Raw genomic sequence first — 23,038 nt, 5'->3', positions numbered from 1 at the left:
GCGCACTGGTTCTGTGTCGTTAAAAAGAAAAAAGAGCATGAAACACAGCTACTGACTCTACTATTGACTTTAATTGGGACATTTTGGTAGGAGTGGAAAGACATTAAACGTAGTGATAAGGCTGGCCGCTGATAAAAGCCCCTGGGTCCGAGGGGAGAGGGGCAGACCAGTTAGTGCGTTGATGCACAGAAACACAGCGCACGTAGTTAAAAAAAGCATAATTAATAAAACCGAAACTTATAAACAGACTAAGTGCCGTTTTAGACTGCATCTTACTGTTTGGATCACCGAGAACATTCATGTTTTTAGAAAACACAGTAAAGCCAGAATAACTTCCGGTTCAAAAGTAAAAACGAGCTGTAGTCCAATCAGCGATTTCTTAGGTCTCCCACTGGGATGTACCTCCTCCGGTTTGTTAATGTTGTAGCGCTTTCCTTAATGTTGTAGTGCTTTTGCACCTCAGGGCCACCGTACTGATCAGAGCTAAGATATCTTTCATTCTGTGTCCTGGAATCCCACAGGTTTGTTCTTTTATCTAAGTTAGAAATAACTGGCTGTAAATGGGGGGAAAAAAAGAGACCTTTGGATAGTATTTTAACATCACCTACTAGCAGAGTTAAGGGTCTCAAAATTTTTCAGATCATTTTGAGGACCTTCTTGTATATTAGAGAAATCATGCCTTGGTTCATTGTGCCAGGAAACCTGTTCTTCTCTAAGGCTTCTTTATAAATCTGCAACAGGGGGGCTTTTAAGAGGTCCCAAAAGGTGAAATAGTACTCTTTTGGCTAATCGTCTAGTCCTGGTGATTTATTATTGTGCATGCTCAACATAGCTTTAGTTATTTCCTTAATTGTCATTTCTTGGTCTAAGTTCTCTCTCCAAGTTTCCGTTAGTTCATTATTCATTTTAGATAAAAAAAAAAAAGGAACATCTTTTCTTCTTGTATCTGCTGGCCTCCATGTAATTTAATATAAAAATCTAATTTCAAAGGTGATCTGCTGACTGGTGATTAATTCTTCCCCTTTTAGTATTGACTAATGTGTTTATAGATGTTTTAGTTCAAAATCATTTCCTAAAGAAGTATCTTGTACATTTTTCATTCTCCTCCAGGTCTTGTACTCTACTCCGTACCTTTTTTTTCATTCAATACAGTTGTATTGAACTATTTTGTCATTCACTTGAAAACCAGCGTGAAGGAGGTTGTAGTATCTTTTGAAGATTTGTTTGCTTCCTCTTTTGCCACTTTCTTGTTTCTTCTGCTATTCTTCTCCCATCTCCACTAAAGAATTTCTTGGTTCTATCTTTTATGTCTTCCCACCATTCACCTATAGTGTCAAAAAGAGGACATAAAGAAATCCATTGCTTAAACTTAAATTGATATTTTGTCAGCATTCTAAAATTGGTCAATAAGCTCACACTCCCAAGGTTGGCTTTTGGGAGTTTTGGATTCTGATGACACATGTTTATGGTGGTCTGAAAAGGGAACAGGGTCTACTGTGCATGAAACTGGAGTAATACCACTAGATGTTAGTAAAAAATCTATTCTGGAGGATGTCCTTCCATTTGAACAAGTGAACCCTGATTTCCCTGGATGAATAAGTTTAAACACATTTATGAGAATGCTTAATACATGAAAATTTAAGTCCAACTTGCCTACTGAACAGGCTGTAGTATTACCAGCTCTTTTATCAAAATTACAATTAAAATCACCAACACTATTGATGTGTCTCCCTCTATATATATATAAGATTGAAGAGTCTGCAGTAGTGACACTCGTTCCTGTAAATCAGTAGATCCATAGATATTAAATCCATAGATGTCTGCTAATGGTAGATGCTTTCCCCTTCAAGGGGTTTGCCCAGTGCTAGCAGGGGGAGGGGGGACGAACCCACCCTTGGTGTCTTTTGTCGTATGTGTGTTGAGAGTTGTTTGAATGGTAGTGTTGGGGTGGAATTATATTTTCGGATGGGGGGGACGTGGTTTGTTTGGAGTGCTCTGTGTCCGGCTCCCTACCTCGTTTCTGGTCTATGTCATCTCCCGGTTCGGGTTCCATCCAGGGAGCGGGGTCTGCGTCGTTCGGGCGGGCTGGTTAACCAGAGAGGTTTAATCTATTTGTTTAGTTAATTTATTTATAATATTGTTTATTTTTAGGTTTGGTGGGTGGTGTTGTTGGTCCTGGTGTGTGGTCGGCTCACGGGCCCTGCTGCCTGTCCCTGGCCCCGGGTGGTGCGGCTGGCGGAGCCCCCCTCTCCGGGTGGGTTTTCGGGGAACGGAGGTGCCTATCGGAGTCCGCAGGGGAGCTGGCTCCCTGTGAAAACATGAGGCTCCTCAGTACTTCACTCCCCATCCACGACTCCTCCTTTGCCTGCTCCATCACGCTGCCTCACATGTAGGACCTTGGGGAGGGGGCGTTGTTGGAGGGTACCACTTCCAGTTGACGTCCCACACCCCAATTTTATTATGCATCTTAGACATTTTCATTTACAACATTTTCACAACACACACATATGGGGGGAGGGGGTAAAGACATCTCGGGGGGTGGGGGGTTATTGTGTAGGCCTCACCCCTGATGGCTCCCTGTCCCCATTCACATTTAGACATTGAGGGTTCTGGGTAGGTTGCTTGGAAGGAGTGCCCTGGCACCAGCTACCTTCCGGAGGGGGGGTGGACTGTGCCGGGCACCCCCTTTGGCACTCCCACTTTTAAACACACTCGACAACAACACACAACACAACATTTGAGCAGGCGGAGGGAGGATCGGGGTCTTTCTCACACCTCTGTTCTCCGATTACCGCCCGGAGTCTGGGACCTGAGGGAGGAGCGAGCCACCTGGCCGGGGGTCTTGGCTGGGGGCTGTTGTTTGGCCCGGGCAGCTGTCCGGGACTGGGACTGACACGACTGCCCTCCCTGGGAATGGGTGGGTGAGTGTGGCTAGGGCATGGTGGGGGAGGGAGTGGGGGGATAAACATTCAGGATTTATTTGTCCCGTGGGATGTCTGGCTTGGGTGCGGGATGGGGAGCCAGGACGGAGCAATAACCGGGAAGGTGGGATTGTGGTGGAGTCCCCCCCACATTGACTTTAGGGTTCACGTACCGGGTCCGGGTGTCTGGTCCCCCTTTAGGGTAGACCTGGGAATAGGGGATATGTGTGATGAATGCAAAGGTGTGAATTGCGTCACCCCCCCTTTTTTTTTTTTTTTTTTTTGAGTGTTTGTGTATTGTGTGTGGGGGCATTGAGGTGGGAGTGAGTGAATGAGACAGTGCAATTTTTTTTTATTTTTTTTTTTGTCCATTTGTCAGGTTGGGTTTGAACTGCTCCCTCTCTCAAGGACATCAAGTCTCCGCTTAATGTGGAGCCAATTTTTTTTTTTTCTTATTCTCTCTCCTCTTCTACCTTTTCAATGTAGTGTCCACATAACATCAACTATTCCCTACATAATAAAACTATTTACATATATAAAATCAAGCAGAGCACTATGGCGAAAGCGAAAATGCTCCACTTGTGAGAATAAAGTCTGATGGGCTCTTTCTGGCATTAAGACAATTCTTATTGCCACATTGCCAGACAGGACACCAAAAAAAACTACTTTCTAGTTATTCAATAAGCTTATATTTATTTCCCACGGTCCTAAGCTTGGCTTGAAAGGGTTTTATACTTTAAGAACGCATGTTAGCTTGTGATTGTTGGAAAAATGCACCAGATCCACTGTACATGAAATTGATTAAATCTTACTGGTTACAAGCATAAAGTCAATTCGTGAGCAAGTCTTTCCGTTAGACCAAGTATAGCCTGTATCAGCTGGGTTAAGGAATTTGTGCATGTCAGTTAAGTTCCAGTCAATAAGATTCTCCATCTCATGGAAACTTGCGTCAAGCTTGGTTGTGAGATTGGCAGCTGTGTTACCAGCCCTCTTCTCTAAAATACAATTGAAATCTCTCCCCAGTATGGTCTGTCTTCCACTGCAAAGCAGAAGCTGAAGGGACTGGAATAACAAAACACTTTCTTGTAAATCCATCGAACCATAAACATTAATTATTCTAAGTTTACTACCATCCTTTTCAATATCAATTGATAAAATCCTACCATCTACATTTTCTACTCTTTCTATATTTATGGAATGACTATTAAATAACACCCCCACCCCTGAAGATTGGTTTTGATTGTCTCCTAACCAAAAGGATTTTTTGTATGTCCACCAGTTTTGAAATGTTGCATAATTATCCATAAATGATAACCAACATTCTTGTAAAAGAAAAACATCTCCCCCACTATTATGCAAGTAATTGAATACTGTTTGACACTTTACAGCATCATTCAACCCTCTGGTATTATTTGTTGTTACCTTAAGGACTGACATAACCTTGAATAGGAGTAAGGTGTAGAGTCAATCACAGGAAGTTCATTTTAGTATTACACATTTTTTTTTTTTTACCTTTCTTTTTTCTCTGGGTTTTCACAGTCCCTAGTGAGTCTTTGGAGCCGCTGTCATCATTGGGTTCTTCCTTCAACATTTGAGTCACTCCAGAAAAAGTGCTCAAAAGCTGTTTCTCCAAATACAGCATGGGATTTTGTTGTGGGGCCGGCCATCCTTCTTTTTCAGGAGTCCCACCTTGAGACTCTGCTGATTCTTCTTGTTGCCGCTTACGTGAAGCTTGTTTGTCCAAGGCATCCTGCTGGGGGAAAGGACTCCATACAACCACCTCCTTCCTCACCAGGGGGGGAAAGGGAAGTACTCAGTTCCTCTGTATCTTGGGTCATTCTTAATCCTTGTTGATCTGTAGTTATGTTGGTCAGCATAAGATCAAGCATGTTTCGACAGGCTATTGCTGTTACCACTCTAGGAGACTTTTTGCCACTTGAAGATGCTACGGTCTCGTCAGCTGAACTGTCTTCACTAGTTGGCCTCCTTAGTTGCCGGTTGTCCTCAGGAAGGTCCAAGTCTGTAAATGGCTGCTCGCTCCAGTCCATCTGGGCCGTGGCCCCCTCCAGAGTCTCTGTTGTGGGTTCCTCAGTGGGAGTTATTTCAGGATCAGGAGATGTGAAGACTGGTAGCAGAGTGAAGGTTCCTCCTTCCAAATTCTCCTGTTCTTGCTCGTTAGCAGTTTCCAGCTGAGGGTCGTTGACATTATATCCAGCATTTTCAGCTGCACTTTGAGGTGTGTTTTCCACTGTCGTCTGCCTTTCTTCTTGCTGTTGAGGGGCTCTTATTCTATTTGCATATGATTTGGAGCATGTTCTGAATGTGTGCTGCTCTTCCCCACAGAGATTACATTTCATGGGGTGTGCACAGTCTTTGGTTAAGTGTTCATTACTTTTGCAGTTCTTGCAGTGCAGATTGTAACATTCATTCATACCTTGTTTTAAAAAATAATATCTTTGTAATCTTTTCTGCAGCCCCATCATGCGACTCTGTTCTTTTTTCTTCTTATTTTTCCCGGCTTGTCTGAAGAAAGTCTGGGTCCTACCTTTCACCATCTCCCACCACTGTGCTCGTGTTTCGTACAGGTCTTGGAGGGTCTGCCACTCCTGGTACCGCTCCCGGTACTGGCTGACCAAAGCCTGGTCCTCCAGCAGGGAGCGGTTGAGTTTCCACAGACCTCTCCCGGTCGTCGCACCTGAAGGAAGTGAAAGAGTGCAGGACAGAAGGAGGTGGTCGGAAAAGAAAACTGGTGACAATCTAGCATCAGTTAGGGTGCAATCTCTGATGAAAAAGTAGTCAATTCGAGAGGCTTATGAGCTTTCATCACTGACCCAGGTGAAGCCCTCCTCTCTAGGATGCATGGTTTTAAAACAGTCCACTAGTTTAAAATCCCTGACTATCCTCTGTAATAAAAGTGATGTCTTGTCTACCTTATATATTTGTCCTATTCTTTTTCTGTCTTTTCTGGTTAAAACACAATTAAAATCCCCCCCAATTATTAACGGTTTTCTTCCTAACATTTGGGGTTGCAGTTCCTCTAAAAAGTCATACCTGTCGTGTTTATCAGTAAAACCATAAATATTTAAGAGGTTAAAATCCTGCCCATTAAAAGTCAGATTTGCTAAAAGTGCTCTTCCCTCTTTCACCACGGTGCTTCCCTTAACCAAGATGTGAGGATTATTTATTAAAATGGCCACACCGTCGTTTCTATTTTCGTTTGAGCCGCTCCATATTGACGGTCGCGACCATAAATCTTGCCACCGGGTGTAATTCTTTAAAAACGGAAGTGCACATTCTTGCAATAAAAACACGTCTGACTGTACGGTGCTTAAAAAGGATAAAATACTCTGGGCTCTAACTAAAGACTTCACACTTCTAACATTTATAGTTGAGAAGGTGAGAGTCATAAAAATAGTGGTTAAGAACAGGCAAGACATTTTAAAGGATTAAGATAAACATTTTAAAGGTGTGACAATTAAGATCCTATAAAACATTATATAAACCAGAGGCACGTTTCAAATGTTAAATTATTTCCACTGAGTGCAGTTCTTGCTTCACTTCACATGGTGAAGGAGGGAGGGGTTGAGCTCCATCGCCCTTCCTCCTTCTAGGCGTTGGCCTCTGTCGCAATGTTTTGTTCAACATGATTTCTTTTGGGGTTGATTGGATAGCTATATTTAAAAAGGAGACCTCATTTGGTGAATCAATTGGGAAAACTCTGGGTTCCTCCTCAGATGAGCCCTCTGAGAGGTTGCCCAGCCTTCCCCTCTTTTCTAAAACCATAGATATGTCTGGGGATAACTCTGATGCCGGTCTCTTGGCCAGCTGGGCGTCGGGGAGGGTGGCATCATCGCTATCAATCTGAGTTTCCTCTAAGCTAGCTCCGCCTTCAGTTTGCGTCTCCTCCCCCTCACCAGGTGCTTCGGTTTGGTGTGGAGCCTCCGTCCCCTCCCCGCTTCCCGCCATCTCCTCCTCCTCTCCTCCAATCGGAGGGGTTGGCAGGAGATTTGAATTTCTATCCCAGCTGCATCCACTTTCTCATTAACTTTTTCAACTGTCGTCTCTTTCCCTTTTTTTAATTTATTTGCAAACGATTTCGGACAGTCTCTAAACAGGTGGTCCTGTCCACCACACAAATTGCATTTCCGCCCGTTTGTACATTCTTCAAATGTGTGTCCCACCTCCCTACATTTTCCACAAAAAATCTTATCGCATGTGTAACCCACCTTTGATTTATCAAATATATTATTAAGTTAGGTCCGAACAGAGCCCGACTTAATTAGCTCAAACAGCCACAATAAAAACAAACACGAAAGAGTTGCAAATATGAACTGTACTTTAGTAGAAAACTTGTCGACATAACGGGTAATAACAGATATTGGCATACAAATAAAATTAAACCAAAAGGCACCTTTAAATTCCCCAATGTCTTTGCTCCCTTTAGGGCTTTGTTTCCTTTTATGAGTGATCGAGTCTGTCTAATGGAGTGCACTCCTTAATCCTGTTTCTGAGTTCAAGTTCTACAAATGTCCATGCAGATTACTTGGTACAGTCCTACCACAGCAGATAGTCCATCTGCTCTTTGCAATGGTGTATGTAGACTGTAGTTCCACGGCTCAATTGGGTTGGCTCGCCATCTAACAAATTCTTCTCCACGGATCTTGACCATACATCAAAAGACCTAACATGCATTTACAAAACAGGCTTAATTCTCTAATTTAAGTCATGACTTTTAGGTTTCAGCTTTCTTCAATTCTCTTTAGCTTTACTATGCAAAAAATTGACCAATTATTACAACTGAGAACTCTTTCAGTTCAAACAACACTGGTTAGGCACAATTGCACAGTATCTATTAAAAATAACTGTGTGGTTATTTCACCTCAACAAACATTTCCTTAATATACTCCCATAATACAAAAATAAAATAAATCAACTGATTAGTCAGCATTTAAATAAATGTCACATTTGGTACACATTTAACAAAATAAAATAATTCAAATCTATAATAACCTAAAACAATAGCACTTATTTTGGTCAATAAGTTGCTTTCTTTACCATTTAAATTGACCATTCCAATTACTTTGCCATATTAAACAATAACAACCAACATATCAGCAGCCAAAATCTCTCACCGATTTGCAGCATACACACTGCAAGAATGTGATGTCACAGCTCAATCCCAGCGCGGTCAAAAGGCTTGTCCGTTGCCTGCAATTTAGCATGAGCTAATTAGCATTTAGCAGCTAATAATTAGCATCGCCAATAATGCTAAAATTTAACTCTTACCACCGTTTCAGCACTTGTTTTTTTTTCTAGTTCAAAGTGGCACTGGACTCCTCCTACGTTGCACCACTATAGACAACAGCTGAGTGTTTTATTTAACTCCCGTACTTATTACGTTTTTTTCCAAAGAACTCTTGTGTGGTGTCTCTGTGCTCAGCTTCAGACGGAAAAGGAAATAGATAAGTAGCGCGCAGACACAGTGGCTGAACGTGACATCTCATTGGCTGCTGCATGTGTTCATGAATTCTGCTTGGTTAAGCTGAGTGACGTTGCACGACATTTTCAATCTATTTTCTTAATATAAACATGAAAAACTAATAATGAAACAGAAGATTAGCTACAAAAATAAATAAATTAAAATGTGAATAAATTAAAAATAACATTTATAATTTTTATGTAGAAATCATTTACTGTAAATCTATTAGTTAAACCAGGTTTTTACGCCTGGGTTACACATGCCTCAGCCAGATGGCCATATTCGCCACACTTCCTACATAGCTTCGGTTGTCCTTGGTAACGAATGTAGCCTCTGTTTTCCCCCAGGACTATCATGGATGGGAGATGTTTCAGGCCCTGGAAGCCTTGGGGATCTTCCCACTGTTTAATGGGGACCCGCCAAGCGCAATTCCAGATGCCGTCGGCATCCCGCACCTTCATAGCCTGGCCTTTCACAGTGCAGTATCTACCCAGCCATACACAGATGTCTTCAGCACTGACAGTCTCATTGAACATCCTGACAATCACCGTTTTTAGGGAGTTATCAGTCAGTTTCTCAACATCAAATGCTGAAAACTGGGTTTTCGCGTTTTCAAACCGAGTCCAAAAGTCTTTTAAAAGTGCGGCGGAACAAAAACTCACGTCATATCCCTTGTTGAAAGGCAGGTAGAGGATACAGTTCAAGTCATCCGGCTTAAACTTTAACGTTTGCTGCAACAATTTTCTTGAAAAATCTAGCCTTGACATTACTTTCTCTTGATCATTAAATAGGAAGCGGACGCTGTGGTGCCTTCGCATGCCGGCATGGCTAGCCGCCATGGTGAAGGCACCCCCGATAAATGACTAAAACCTTTAATAAAACCCAATAAATAACTAAAACCGTTAATAAAACCCAATAACTAAGTAAAACCCGGTAAACCAAATATACGAAAACTTTTAAAAAGGAAGAGATATTTTCCGCAACTTTGCGATCAATATCTCAACTAGGGACAAAGATTAACCTTAACTCGAGTATAGGGGTAACAGCCAAGTCACAATGACTACCGCTATCACCACCCAGTGGAGTTGATCGCTGTCTTAGCCAAAAGGCCGAGAAGCGATCCTTGATCTTCTAAAAAGGGTGTCAGGTTCCGTCAAGAAGATGGCCAGCTTTCTATTTCTGGTCCTACTGAGGAGTCTGCTGAAGGGTTTTGTGGCCGCTTCCAAGGGTTTGATTGTTCGTCATCTCTTGGCTCAAACAGATGTTGGAGTCCCTCAAAACTTCGTCCTCTTAAGGGGAAGCGCTGTATCCCTGAGCATTCACATCTTGGGATACTTCTGATTGGGGCAGTATTAAGTCTCTCATCATTAGGTCTAAAATGTCCCCATACTCTCCCGTCGTCACGACTTGAGGGAAGCGTCTTCGCTGAGGATTGTTGTCTCTGTAGAAGCCTCTGGTTGTTGGGCCCAATCTAGCCTAATTGGACTCTGCTGGTCACTTCTAGGCGCAGGCTTCTCCGCTGGTCGGGGCTCCATTGATGAGGTCGCTCCCGCTCGCTCCTCCGTGTTCTCTTGCTGCTGGTCTTCTGCAGGTCTCGTTGTTAAATCTATTGATTGTTTTAGTAGTTGGTCTCCCAGGTCGGATGTCGCTCCTGTTTGCTGTAGTGAAACCGACCGGGCTCTATTGGCATATAACCTGGGACAAGCTCTGAAAGTGTGGCCCCCTTCCCCACAGAGATTGCAGTTCACCGGGTGGGGGCAGTCCTTGGTCAAATGGTCGCTAGCTTTACAGTTCTTGCAGTGGGTGTTCTGACATTCGGCTGCAAGGTACATGAGGACCGTGATTGCCTTGGGTGCAGTCTGAGTTAGGGAAATCATTTCAATGTTTGTCAGCTGCGGATGGGTCTCTTTCAATCTCCCAAAGATTCTCAGACATTTCTCAAAAAGGGTACTGGTTGTAAAAATTACCTTTAAAAATCTTTTTCCCAGGTAAGGAAAATATGTAGTCCATTTGGGTTGGTTCACAACCCAATTCCTTTTGCAAAACGATTCTGCTGAATTGTAGTCTGTCGATCTCCAAATAATTTTTCAAGTCAAATCTTACTGCATTCCCCCTGGAACCAGAGCCTGATTAGAGGCCATCCTTTTCCCTCATGGTATTTCCCTCGCCAGGTACGTTGATCGTGGGTGAACCACCTTCTTGATCATGGTATCTCCCCTGCCAGGTAAGGAGGGAGCGCTGTTAGAGAAAAACTTGCGTATCAAGAGTGGCAAGTAATTGTTTGAAACAGGTTTTTCAATTGCAGACAGACAGCAGCATATCCATCACTAGGAAGCATGCGTGATGTCCTTATGCCGCTTGGACGCTTTGTCATTTTATCACAAAGAAGGGAGCCCAGTTTAGCTGCTATACCTGCTTTGATCCAGAAGATTCCTCCTCCGATGCAGAGTCGCGCTGCTGCGGGTGTGAGCGGCTTGCGTGATGAAACAAGTGTGTTACATTACCAGACTTTGTTTTTACCGGTTCCTTGCGAGTTTTACAAATCACTGGTTTATTTCTGTCAGACTGGCGAACTAGTAAAACCCGTTTTGGGACCGTTTCCTCCGACGCTCCTTGCTGCTACATATTCACGTGCTCTGTGTTGTGGTTTGAGAGGGCGGTGCTTTGTGACGGCGTGCCTGGGTCTGCGATTTTGATTGGTCGAGAGGAAGTAGTGACTGTAGCATCAACTAATATGATAGGCTGAAAGGAAGGAAGGAAAACTGTCTCTATCAAACTTTTATCAACCCTTTTTTTTTTTTCCTATCGCGCCACACGTCTATCGATCAATATATATTGTTATTGAATTATCATCCAGCCCTATAATATAAGAGGTGGATTGGGGAAAAAAACCCTCACTCTGAACAGAATAATTTAACTCTAAGCAATATTTACAAAGCCATACTGTCAGGACTCAGCCAGCAGGGCCGTGCAGCTTGCTGCCGGTTTCTGCTGCCTCTGCTCTCTCCACAGGTGTTCGTGGTCGACTGGTGGGCGGAGCGCGCACACCTGCAGACAGTTCAGCATCAATGGGCCGCACTATAACAACTGTGCTCGGACAGAGGGAGGAGGCCAGAGTGTTACCGTTGTGGTATACGTGATCGGCCATGACTTCTCGCCTTACAAGCTTAGAAAACTAACTAAAACCCTCCTCTGTGTCTCTCTGGTTACCTCTCGTGCTCCTGTGTCTCCCTTCGGGGTGGAAGTCTCAAGTGTCCCTCTGGTTTCTTCCGAGTTGGTTCCCCTCAACCTGGATCCAAGGCTTTCTCTGACGTTCACCTGGTTCCTCCCGCTGCTCTGCATCCTCAGATTCTCCTCTGCCTCCGCTCACTGGTCTCCCGGACACCGGTCAACTCCACCCGTAGGCAAGGGCTGAGTCCACACCGCTTCCTCCCCTGTTCGGTTTCCGCGCTTTGTGGTAAGCTTACGAATCTCCGTAGAATACACTTAGCATCTCCCTCTATTAATCGTGTCTCTGTTTCTCCAGACTAATCCGGTCTCCTGGCTTTGGTTCCCCGTTGTGCCCCGATCTGCAGAGGCAGAGCTCCCGTCACTCTAGACCAAGGGTGTCAAACTCATTTCTATATGGGGCCACTTTGGCGTCATGAAGTCATTAAAAGGGCCGGTTGCATGTGTAGAGACGATAATTTTCATTTCATAATTTCATTCTAGTTCACATAGTAGTATAAAAAATGCACAGTAACATAAAAGTAACACCCTTAGGCACCATTTATATAGTTTATCTGCAAAAAAAGTTGATATTGAGTGAGTTAGACTTACAGGAGGCACAGTTTTAGCCACTTTATACACTTTAAAAGGATATATACCTCTACTTTATGACATGATATGCCTTTTTTTTTGGCTCTTGAGGGCCGGGTAATTTTTCTTGATGGGCCGGATTCGGCCCGCGGGCCTTGAGTTTGACACCTGTGCTCTAGACTTAAATAAACCTTTTGTGATCTGAACTGTTTTCCCCGAGTGTTTTCTGCATGTGGGCCAAACACATTAAGGCGAACATGACACATACAAATATGAAATGTGACCACTTTCCCAGAATGCACCGTGCCTTAACTTTTTAAGATTTTTTTTTTAGGCTTTTTTTTTACGTATTAAAAATATTGTTTTAAAAATGTTTTCAATAAAATATGGTGTTGTGTATAAATTTATGTTAAAAAAAGCTAAAGAACTTAAATTACAATTTATTTAACACAAAATATTACCTCTCACATTATACTATGAATACATTATTCATACAATTATTTCATTTTATGATCAACATAAGTAATAATTTATTATCATCTAGACTACTAATGGCAGGAGGTAGAATCCAGACGAGCTGAGCATGTGGTGACGTCACGAGTACATACGGTGTGCGCGCTCCCGTTTTCCTAAAGTCCATACTTCCTGTGTTCTTGCCAAGGACAGACTTGATAAAAGTTACATGCTTCATGTATATTATCTTAATTACTACTGAATGTTTATACAAGCACGTAAATCTGCTTCCTATATTTGACTCAATTTTTTTTTTTTAACAATAAATCAGGGGAGAGCGCGAACGCAGTCCCCCACTACCAGAAATTATGCAGTCGAGATTCCCACATTTGGGGAATTCGCATAGGTCAGCACAGCCCAGAGTGCAATGGCTGAGCCTCACCATGGGTGAACCACCTTCTTGATCATGGTATCTCCCCTGCCAGGTAAGTATGAGTTGTTTACCTCACACTCTGCCATGTCTTTCTCACACACACCTTCATGGGTCATGGTGCCGTCACTCTGTCAGCTGACAAAACCACAGCCTGGAAGCTGCTCTTCTACATCTATTAAACCATCTCTGACTAACTGTGCGCTACAAAGCAGCACTTAGGATAGATCTAACGTTTTATAAACGTTGTCTGGTTACCCACAATTCAATGCTGCATAACCAAAGCTAAAGCTGTTAGCCTTCTAAACACGTTTCTTCTATTTTTAACCGCCAACAAAAACAGCAAGAACTCAACATAAAGTTAATATGCGGAACATTAATCAATTTCTTATTTACAAGTATTTTAAACACATCAGATAAAATAGAAACGTTAATATGCTTGTTTTTCTGTTAGCACAACCGCTTCCTGTTGCTTAGTTCAGAGAAACAGGTCTGGTGCTGCCACCTGCTGGTGTGGCTGCGGAATAGCATTTATCCGAGAGGAAGACACCATGTGGTAAATTAAAGGAAGAAAATCCAGCTTCAGCCTGCTTAAACCCAGATTCTGCAGAAGCAGCCAGAACATTTCTCTACTCAAATTATGATGAACAGAAAATAACTTGTCGATTTTATTACTATTACTTCTGTTCATTGTTTTACTTCATATTTTGCCAGTTAAAGAAAGAAGCAAATAACCTTAGTTAGCTTCATGCTTGGAAAGATGAAGATGCTTGTGAACAAAGAATAACTCCTTAAATGTGCATTTTACTGTCTAGCTACCAGTAATTAGGTTCTTCTCAGACCAGCATTGTTGCCTAGAAGCCAGAGGATCGTTAGACCCAGATCCCCGTTCCCTGAAGTCACCGAGCAGAAGACGTCTCACAATCTTCACTTGTTACTGCTCCAGTCTTTGTCCGTTTGAATCCAAGGTACCTCGTATCTGACGATTTAATGTCCACATTTTATATTTTACATAAATGTAAAAAACTCACCTAAAAGAGAATAAAACATATTTTTCTTTAATGTTCTGACAAATTGTATGTATCAACATAACAAAGAAGTTGCATTCACATTCTACAAAACACAGGAGCAAACCTAGAACAACAGTGATATTAGTGTCACTAATAGTCATTTAGCATTTTTATTTAGTTTCTCCTTCCACACAGATATCCCACATAATGTACCCCTAGTCTGCCTCAAGTAAATGTGGTAATATTAATATGTTATTTACCAGCAGGAGATCACAAGTATATTTAGTTTGAGCTTATGGGGTTCCGATTGTACCAAAAATAAGCAGATGTAATATGTCTAGATGTTGTGTTGTTGTTGCATATGTGTTGTCTGCATATGTAGAAGTTGCACATGTATTTGTTGTATATGTAGATGTAGCATTTGTCTATGTTGCACATGTCTATGTTGTACATGTCTATGTTGCACATGTGTATGTTGCACATGTGTATGTTGCACATGTCTATGTTGCACATGTCTATGTTGCACATGTCTATGTTGCACATGTCTATGTTGCATATGTCTATGTTGCACATGTAGATGTTGGACATGTCTATCTGCTATTGTGTTGTTAAGTCACTGTGATCTTGCCAGTTCATGTGCAGTAAACTAACCTACACCTTGCAGTTGTTTTATGATGCTGTTGCCCCCTGTTGTTGGTTCATGTAATTGTCTGCACGTCTGTTTCTTGGTTAAGGTCATTGCTCTCAGCTGTTGGTATATGCTGTTGGTCCTTGTCGTTGGTTCATGTCGTTGGTGTTTGTTGCCTGTTCCCCTCGCCATCACAAACAGTGGAAGTACATTTTCTTTTGTCTAAGTGTTTGTTTAAAAAAAGATACAAAAATGTTGTTTTTTCATTATCAATAGCTCCAAAATGCTTAGATTTCCACGGATCTCGTGGTATTTACTTCAGGCATTAATTAGGACAGCAAAGGAGGAAGAAGGGGGCCTGGCGCAAATCGCTTCGGGATAATAATGGGGGGGGGGGGGGGGGGTACATTTATAGCCTTAAAACTTTTAAAATAAAACCAAAGGGGTCCGCCTATGGCCCGTGAATAAATGTGTGCTCGCACTGGCAGGATTCAAAGTGCTTTACATGGTATCTACTGTCTGGATCGCCGGGTTGTTTTAATCGTAGCTCAACCAAAACTTTTTTCAGACACTAGGGGGCGTAATAAGCCAATGGACGCTAACGGTGCAGTTTCATGAAAGTTATTTATATTATCAATTGACAATACATAATTATCCTTGGAGGACTCTAACAAAATGCAACCCATAATTTATAAAAATGGTGCACTTAAATAATAGGCCACAATAATATTGTATTTTGATGTTTAAAATGGTCAAAATGCCACCCTTTTTTAATCAGAGGCTCTGGGGTCTCCCTGCTCCCTGAGAGCAATGACATTAACCAATGATGGAAGCTACAGACGTGCAGACAATTACGTGAACCAACAACAGGTGGCAACAACATCATAAAACAACTGCAAGGTGTAGGTTAGTTTACTGCACACGAACTGGCAAGATCACAGTGACTTAACAACACAATAGCAGATAGACATGTGCAACCTAGACATATGCAACGGCTACATGTGCAACATAGATATATATAACATAGACATATGCAACATCTACATGTGCAACATAGACATATGCAACATCTACATGTGCAACATAGACATGTGCAACATAGACATATACAACAGACATGTGCAACATAGACATATGCTACATCTACATATACAACAAATACATGTGCAACTTCTACATATGCAGACAACACATATGCAACAACAACACAACATCTAGACATATTACATCTGCTTATTTTTGGTACAATCGGAACCCCATATGAGCTGGGGGTTCATAATCTGAATCTTATGGGGTTCCGATTGTATCAAAAATAAGCAGATGTAATATGTCTAGATGTTGTGTTGTTGTTGCATATGTGTTGTCTGCATATGTAAAAGTTGCACATGTATTTGTTGTATATGTAGATGTAGCATATGTCTATATTGCACATGTCTGTTGTATATGTCTATGTTGCACATGTCTGTTGTATATGTCTATGTTGCACATGTCTATGTTATATATGTCTATGTTGCTCATGTAGATGTTGCATATGTAGATGTTGCACATGTCTATGTTGCACATGTCTATGTTGCACATGTCTATGTTGCACATGTAGATGTTGCATATGTCTAGGTTGCACATGTCTATCTGGTATTGTGTTGTTAAGTCACTGTGATCTTGCCAGTTCGTGTGCAGTAAACTAACCTACACCTTGTAGTTGTTTTATGATGCTGTTGCCACCTGTTGTTGGTTCACGTAATTGTCTGCACGTCTGTAGCTTCCGTCATTGGTTAATGTTATTGCTCTCAGGGAGCAGGGAGACCCCAGAGCCTCTGATTAAAAAAGGGTGGCATTTTGATCATTTTAAACATCAAAATACAATATTATTGTGGCCTATTATTCAAGTGCACCCTTTTTATAAATTATGGGTTGCATTTTGTTAGAGTCCTCCAAGGATAATTATGTATTGTCAGTTGATAATATAAATAACTTTCATGAAACTGCACCGTTAGCGTCCATTGGTTTATTACGCCCCCTAGTGTCTGAAAAAAGTTTTGGTTGAGCTACGATTAAAACAACCCGGCGATCCAGACAGTAGATACCATGTAAAGCACTTTGAATCCTGCCAGTGCGAGCACACATTTATTCACGGGCCATTGGCGGACCCCTTTGGTTTTATTTTAAAGTTTTAAGCCTATAAATGTACCCCCCCCCCCATTATTATCCCAAAGCGATTTGCGCCAGGCCCCCTCCTTCCTCCTTTGCTGTCCTAATTAATCCCTGAAGTAAATACCAGGAGAATCGTGGAAATCTAATCATTTTGGAGCTATTGATAATGAAAAAACATTTTTGTATTTTTTTTAAACAAACACTTAGACAACAGAAAATGTACTTCCACTGTTAATGATGGCGAGGGGAACAGGCAACAAGCACCAACGACAAGGACCAGCGACATGAACCAACAACCACGACCAACAGCATATACCAACAGCTGAGAGCAATGACATAAACCAAGTTACAGGCGTGCAGATAATTACACGAACCAACAGGGGGCAACAGCATCATAAAACAACTGCAAGGTGTAGGTTAGTTTACTGCACATGAACTGGCAAGATCACAGTGACTTAACAACACAATAGCAGATAGACATGTGCAACATCTACATGTGCAACATAGACATGTGCAACATAGACATGTGCTACATCTACATATACAACAAATACATGTGCAACTTCTACATATGCAGACAACACATATGCAACAACAACACAACATCTAGACATATTACATCTGCTTATTTTTGGTACAATCGGAACCCCATAGAATCTAAACTGACCTAAACTTGGATCAGAACCATTATAAATTAAACAAGGATCTTCAAAAATATCTGATTAAATTATCCAGGAGATTCAAATCTTTTAAGGATTATTTGTCTTCAAGGTATATAAAAAATACAACTACCAAAATTACATGAATGCAGTACAACAGGCAGCATTTCCCCTGATTTATCCAATGGCTCAGCACCCATTGATCATGGCATGTAGTAAATTAATTAACGTCTTTATAAACGAAGCCAACCTCTAGGGATGGCAGCACTGATCCCTAGCTCTCAGCACCCACAGCTCACCTTCATATATTTCTCTCAAGTGCTGCAGAAAGGAACCAACTAATTAAAAAAACTAAAATTAAAGGAAAACAAACCATCAATAAAAGATAAGTTTTCCTTTAGAAGTCATCTGCTCAAATTCCTGAGGTAGAACTATAAATTACACAATATACAAACCTCTGCACCTAATCAATAATGTATGAACTATAATAAACTGGCAAAAGATTAATTTCTGAAGTCATTACTATATTATCATTTTACAGATTCAGGAGGTGCACCGCTCCTGGAGGTACTGCAATACCAGGTCGATGCGTGGAGTGGACGGAGCAAGCCCCTATTCCATCTCCCTGTTCCAAAAATCAATTTAATATATGGTCCCCGAGTAGGGGACGTATCAGATATTAAACTGATAAGAACAGATTTTTTTTTTTTTTTTTTCCAAGATTTTATTGTTACTTAATACATTTAAAACCATGGCACTCTATTATACAGAAATTTTCTTTTTACATTTAATAAATTTAAATTAAAAGGAGAGAAGAAACATGATGTAAACAGCAAATCTGTATGTTAAAATTGAGCAGGACCGGGGTGACCCTCTCATAAATTTTGAGCCATCCCGTTCTTCCAAACAGCGTTGGTACCGGTGCTGGTTCCGGTACTGGTGCTCAGAGGGGATCCCCCCCTACTGCTCCTTCCCGCCTGCCTCTCCCGGAGAGCCAGGCCGCTGCTGCCGGGACCCTCATCTGTGAAACGCCGACTCCTCTCTTCACGGAGGCGCAGACGATGCTTCTTTGAGGCTGTGTCCTTGGCGTGCCACCTGCAGCTCTTGATGTTGTTCTTCTTGCTGCCGCCATTCGGATCACAGCCTCGGGGGGAATCTGCCTGCGCCTGCTTACCAGCAAGTTTCTGGAGGTCCAGATGGCGTCTTTTATGGTGGCGAGGGTGAGCCACATCTCCTCAAAGTCCTTTTTCGTAAAGGTCCGATGGCTCACCCCATACAGCACTAGCTGTAAGTCGAGGACCTCCCTTGCTGGCAAGTGTGGGAACTGCGAGGAGCCGGCTTCCGTCCACAGGTCCCTAGCAGCACTGCACTCCCACAGCAGATGCCTCACCGACTCCGGCGCGCCACAACCGGGTCGGGGGCAGATGGACGATACAGACATGCCGCGGGAGTGCATGACGGCTCTGACCGGGAGAATCCCATGAGCCACCATCCATGACAGGTCCTGAAGTCTGTTTGGAAGGACAGGAAGGCTCACGTTGCGCCAAACCGTGGAGGCATCTCCTCGTAGGAGGCCTCGCACTGGGGTCACTGGTTCCCGCTCCTGCACAACAGAAATGATAAAACGATGGTTGGTTAAAATCCTGCTCTCCTCTCCCTCCAATTTAAAATGTTCTAAAAATTTCTGTATAAAAGCATATGCCGGTGGGAGGTTAAAAGCAACAGGTGTTTTTAGATCACTTTGAATCAATTTTAATTTTCTCAGATAGGACCCCATCCAAAATCTGCTCATCTTGCTTGTTTTGATATCTGGGGATGTGTTCAGTGCCAGTTTAAAATGAATGCTTGTGTAGTAGCTGCCTAAAAACAAGTAAAGATCTGGGACTCCTTTTCCTCCTTTATCCTTTGGTTTTGTCATGATTTCTCTTCTTATCCTCTCCCATTTGGAGTCCCAGATGAAGTAAAAAATGTCTCGTTGCAGCTCTAAAATCACTCTCCTGGGAGGAATAAAAACAGAACTGGTGAGTAAAAGCACTGGTAAAATCACTGCTTTGATTATAAGAATCTTTCCTTCAAGTGTTAGGTTCCTCATCCCCCAAAATCCCAGTCGTTGTTTTACTCTCTTTATTATTTTTGTCCAGTTTGTTCCTCCCTCTCCATTTTTATCAAATTTCACCCCCAATATTTTTTGTTCCTCTTTAGTTATCTGGAACTGGTGTCCTATTTTTTCATTTTCTTTCCATGGTCCATAAAAGAGTGCTTTTGTTTTCTCTTTATTTAGTTTTGAGCCTGACGCTCTCCCGAACCATTCAGTTAATTGAAATACCCTGTCTACTGATAAAAGGTCTGTACATAAAATATTAAAATCATCCATGTATAAAAGACATCTGGCCTCCTGCCCCCCCACTCCCCGGTATTGTGACTCCTGATATCTGTGGGTCCCTTCTCAAGATCTGCGCCAGCGGCTCGACACAGGCCACGTAGAGAAGGGCAGATAAAGGACAACCCTGACGAACACCGCAGTTCACTTTCACTGCTTTTGTCAGAAACCCGTTGACTAGAAATCTGCTGTAGATGTCTCGGTACAACAGTCCCACCCATGCTACAAACCTCCCTGGAAAACCCATTTTTTGCAGTACCTGAAAGAGGTACTGGTGCGAGACCCGATCAAAAGCTTTCTCAAAATCTAGATTTAACACTATCAGCCGAATGTTTCTGTCTCTCGCAAAACAGATGGTGTCTCGGATCAGTACGAGGCTGTCCGTGATCTTCCTTCCTGGCACGGCGCAGGCTTGATCCGGGTGGATTAGATCCCCCAACACTCGGCGCATCCTGGCTGCTAAAAGTTTACTAAAAAGTTTACAATCTAAATTTAAAAGGGTGATGGGTCTCCAATTTTTGAGATCTGTTTTATCGTTATCTTTATGTAAAAGCGTCACTATACCTGTTCTAAAACTATCGGGTAGTTTATCTAGTTTGCTAAAATCAGTAAAAACAACGATTAAATCAGGTGTTAAAATGTCCCAAAAAGTTAGATAAAATTCTACAGGGAGTCCATCTGAGCCTGGAGATTTTCCTCTTTTAAAACTCTTCAAAGAGTTTAAAAGTTCTAAAAGGGTAAAATCCTCCTCTAAAAAACTACCTTCCTTTATACTTTTTTCTAAAAAATCCAAGGTTTCTTTAATATTTCCTTCATTTACTATTTTCTCCTCATATAAATCACTGTAAAACTGTTCAATCACTTTTGTCTTTTCTTCTATAGTTGAAGCGATGTCTCCTTTTACTGATTTAAGTTCAGGGATAGAACTTGGATTACCAATTATTTTTTTAAAAAAGTATCTACTACATTTTTCCCCTTCTTCTATTTCTCTTTCTCTGCTTCTTAAGATGACTCCCTTGCTCTTTATTTCTGCTAAAATGTTCATTTCTTTTTTAATTTCTCTTATTTCTTTGTTAAAATCCATACCTTGTTGATTTAAAAAATAATATCTTTGTAATCTTTTCTGCAGCCCCATCATGCGACTCTGTTCTTTTTTCTTCTTATTTTTCCCGGCTTGTCTGAAGAAAGTCTGGGTCCTACCTTTCACCATCTCCCACCACTGTGCTCGTGTTTCGTACAGGTCTTGGAGGGTCTGCCACTCCTGGTACCGCTCCCGGTACTGGCTGACCAAAGCCTGGTCCTCCAGCAGGGAGCGGTTGAGTTTCCACAGACCTCTCCCGGTCGTCGCACCTGAAGGAAGTGAAAGAGTGCAGGACAGAAGGAGGTGGTCGGAAAAGAAAACTGGTGACAATCTAGCATCAGTTAGGGTGCAATCTCTGATGAAAAAGTAGTCAATTCGAGAGGCTTTAGAGCTATCATCACTGACCCAGGTGAAGCCCTCCTCTCTAGGATGCATGGTTTTAAAACAGTCCACTAGTTTAAAATCCCTGACTATCCTCTGTAATAAAAGTGATGTCTTGTCTACCTTATATATTTGTCCTATTCTTTTCCTGTCTTTTCTGGTTAAAACACAATTAAAATCCCCCCCAATTATTAACGGTTTTCTTCCTAACATGTGGGGCTGCAGTTCCTTTAAAAAGTCATACCTGTCGTGTTTATCAGTAAAACCATAAATATTTAAGAGGTTAAAATCCTGCCCATTAAAAGTCAGATTTGCTAAAAGTGCTCTTCCCTCTTTCACCACGGTGCTTCCCTTAACCAAGATGTGAGGATTATTTATTAAAATGGCCACACCGTCGTTTCTATTTTCGTTTGAGCCGCTCCATATTGACGGTCGCGGCCATAAATCTTGCCACCGGGTGTAATTCTTTAAAAATGGAAGTGCACATTCTTGCAATAAAAACACGTCTGACTGTACGGTGCTTAAAAAGGATAAAATACTCTGGGCTCTAACTAAAGACTTCACACTTCTAACATTTATAGTTGAGAAGGTGAGGGTCATAAAAATAGTGGTTAAGAACAGGCAAGACATTTTAAAGGATTAAGATAAACATTTTAAAGGTGTGACAATTAAGATCCTATAAAACATTATATAAACGAGAGGCACGTTTCAAAAGTTAAATTATTTCCACTGAGTGCAGTTCTTGCTTCACTTCACATGGTGAAGGAGGGAGGGGTGGAGCTCCATCGCCCTTCCTCCTTCTAGGCGTTGGCCTCTGTCGCAATGTTTTGTTCAACATGATTTCTTTTGGAGTTGATTGGATCGCTATATTTAAAAAGGAGACCTCATTTGGTGAATCTATTGGGAAAACTCTGGGTTCCTCCTCAGATGAGCCCTCTGAGAGGTTGCCCAGCCTTCCCCTCTTTTCTAAAACCATGGATATTGGTATTGATATTGTCCTTGGTAATGAATGTAGCCTCTGTTTTCCCCCAGGACTATCATGGATGGGAGATGTTTCAGGCCCTGGAAGCCTTGGGGATCTTCCCACTGTTTAATGGGGACCCGCCAAGCGCAGTTCCAGATGCCGTCGGCATCCCGCACCTTCATAGCCTGGCCTTTCACAGTGCAGTATCTACCCAGCCATACACAGATGTCTTCAGCACTGACAGTCTCATTGAACATCCTGACAATCACAGTTTTCAGGGAGTTGTCAGTCAGTTTCTCAACGTCAAATGCTGAAAACTGGGTTTTCGCGTTTTCAAACCGAGTCCAAAAGTCTTTTAGAAGTGCGGCGGAACAAAAACTCACGTCATATCCCTTGTTGAAAGGCAGGGAGAGGATACAGTTCAGGTCATCCGGCTTAAACTTTAACGTTTGCTGCAACAATTTTCTTGAAAAATCTAGCCTTGACATTACTTTATCTCGATCATTAAATAGGAAGCGGACGCTGTGGTGCCTTCGCATGCCGGCATGGCTAGCCGCCATGGTGAAGGCACCACCCGATAAATAACTAAAACCTTTAATAAAACCCAATAAATAACTAAAACCGTTAATAAAACCCAATAACTAAGTAAAACCCGGTATACCAAAAATACAAAAACTTTTAAAAAGGAAGAGATATTTTACGC

General features: G+C 42.0%; 1 protein-coding gene, 1 non-coding gene and 1 pseudogene across 2 annotated transcripts; all 3 read right to left on the bottom strand.

Annotated features, from left to right (window-relative positions):
* Positions 1 to 3,939: 3,939 nt before the first annotated feature.
* LOC118566734 lies at positions 3,940 to 21,716 on the bottom strand. The gene is made up of 2 exons (XM_036150004.1): positions 20,996 to 21,716; positions 3,940 to 5,355 (listed from the first exon to the last, which is right to left on the bottom strand). Exons 1-2 carry the CDS (start codon positions 21,582 to 21,584, stop codon positions 4,643 to 4,645), a joined length of 1,302 nt encoding a protein of 433 aa, XP_036005897.1. The 5' UTR covers positions 21,585 to 21,716; the 3' UTR covers positions 3,940 to 4,642.
* On the bottom strand, positions 12,980 to 13,144 carry LOC118566864. The gene has a single exon (XR_004933348.1). It is a non-coding gene; the product is annotated as a U1 spliceosomal RNA (small nuclear RNA).
* On the bottom strand, positions 18,075 to 18,254 carry LOC118566867 (annotated as a pseudogene).
* Positions 21,717 to 23,038: the final 1,322 nt, after the last annotated feature.

Source organism: Fundulus heteroclitus, chromosome 18 (genome assembly GCF_011125445.2).
Source record: "Fundulus heteroclitus isolate FHET01 chromosome 18, MU-UCD_Fhet_4.1, whole genome shotgun sequence".
Lineage (NCBI taxonomy): Eukaryota > Metazoa > Chordata > Actinopteri > Cyprinodontiformes > Fundulidae > Fundulus > Fundulus heteroclitus.
This window is presented reverse-complemented; position numbering and strand designations above follow the sequence as displayed.

Coding starts and splice junctions, on each gene's coding strand:
- LOC118566734 (XM_036150004.1), bottom strand. CDS start 21,584: ATGTTAGGAAGAAAACCGTTAATAATTGGGGGGGATTTTAATTGTGTT. Junction 5,356..20,995: donor TTATTTTTTAAATCAACAAG/GTATGGATTTTA, acceptor TTTTAAAACAAG/GTATGAATGAATGTTACAAT.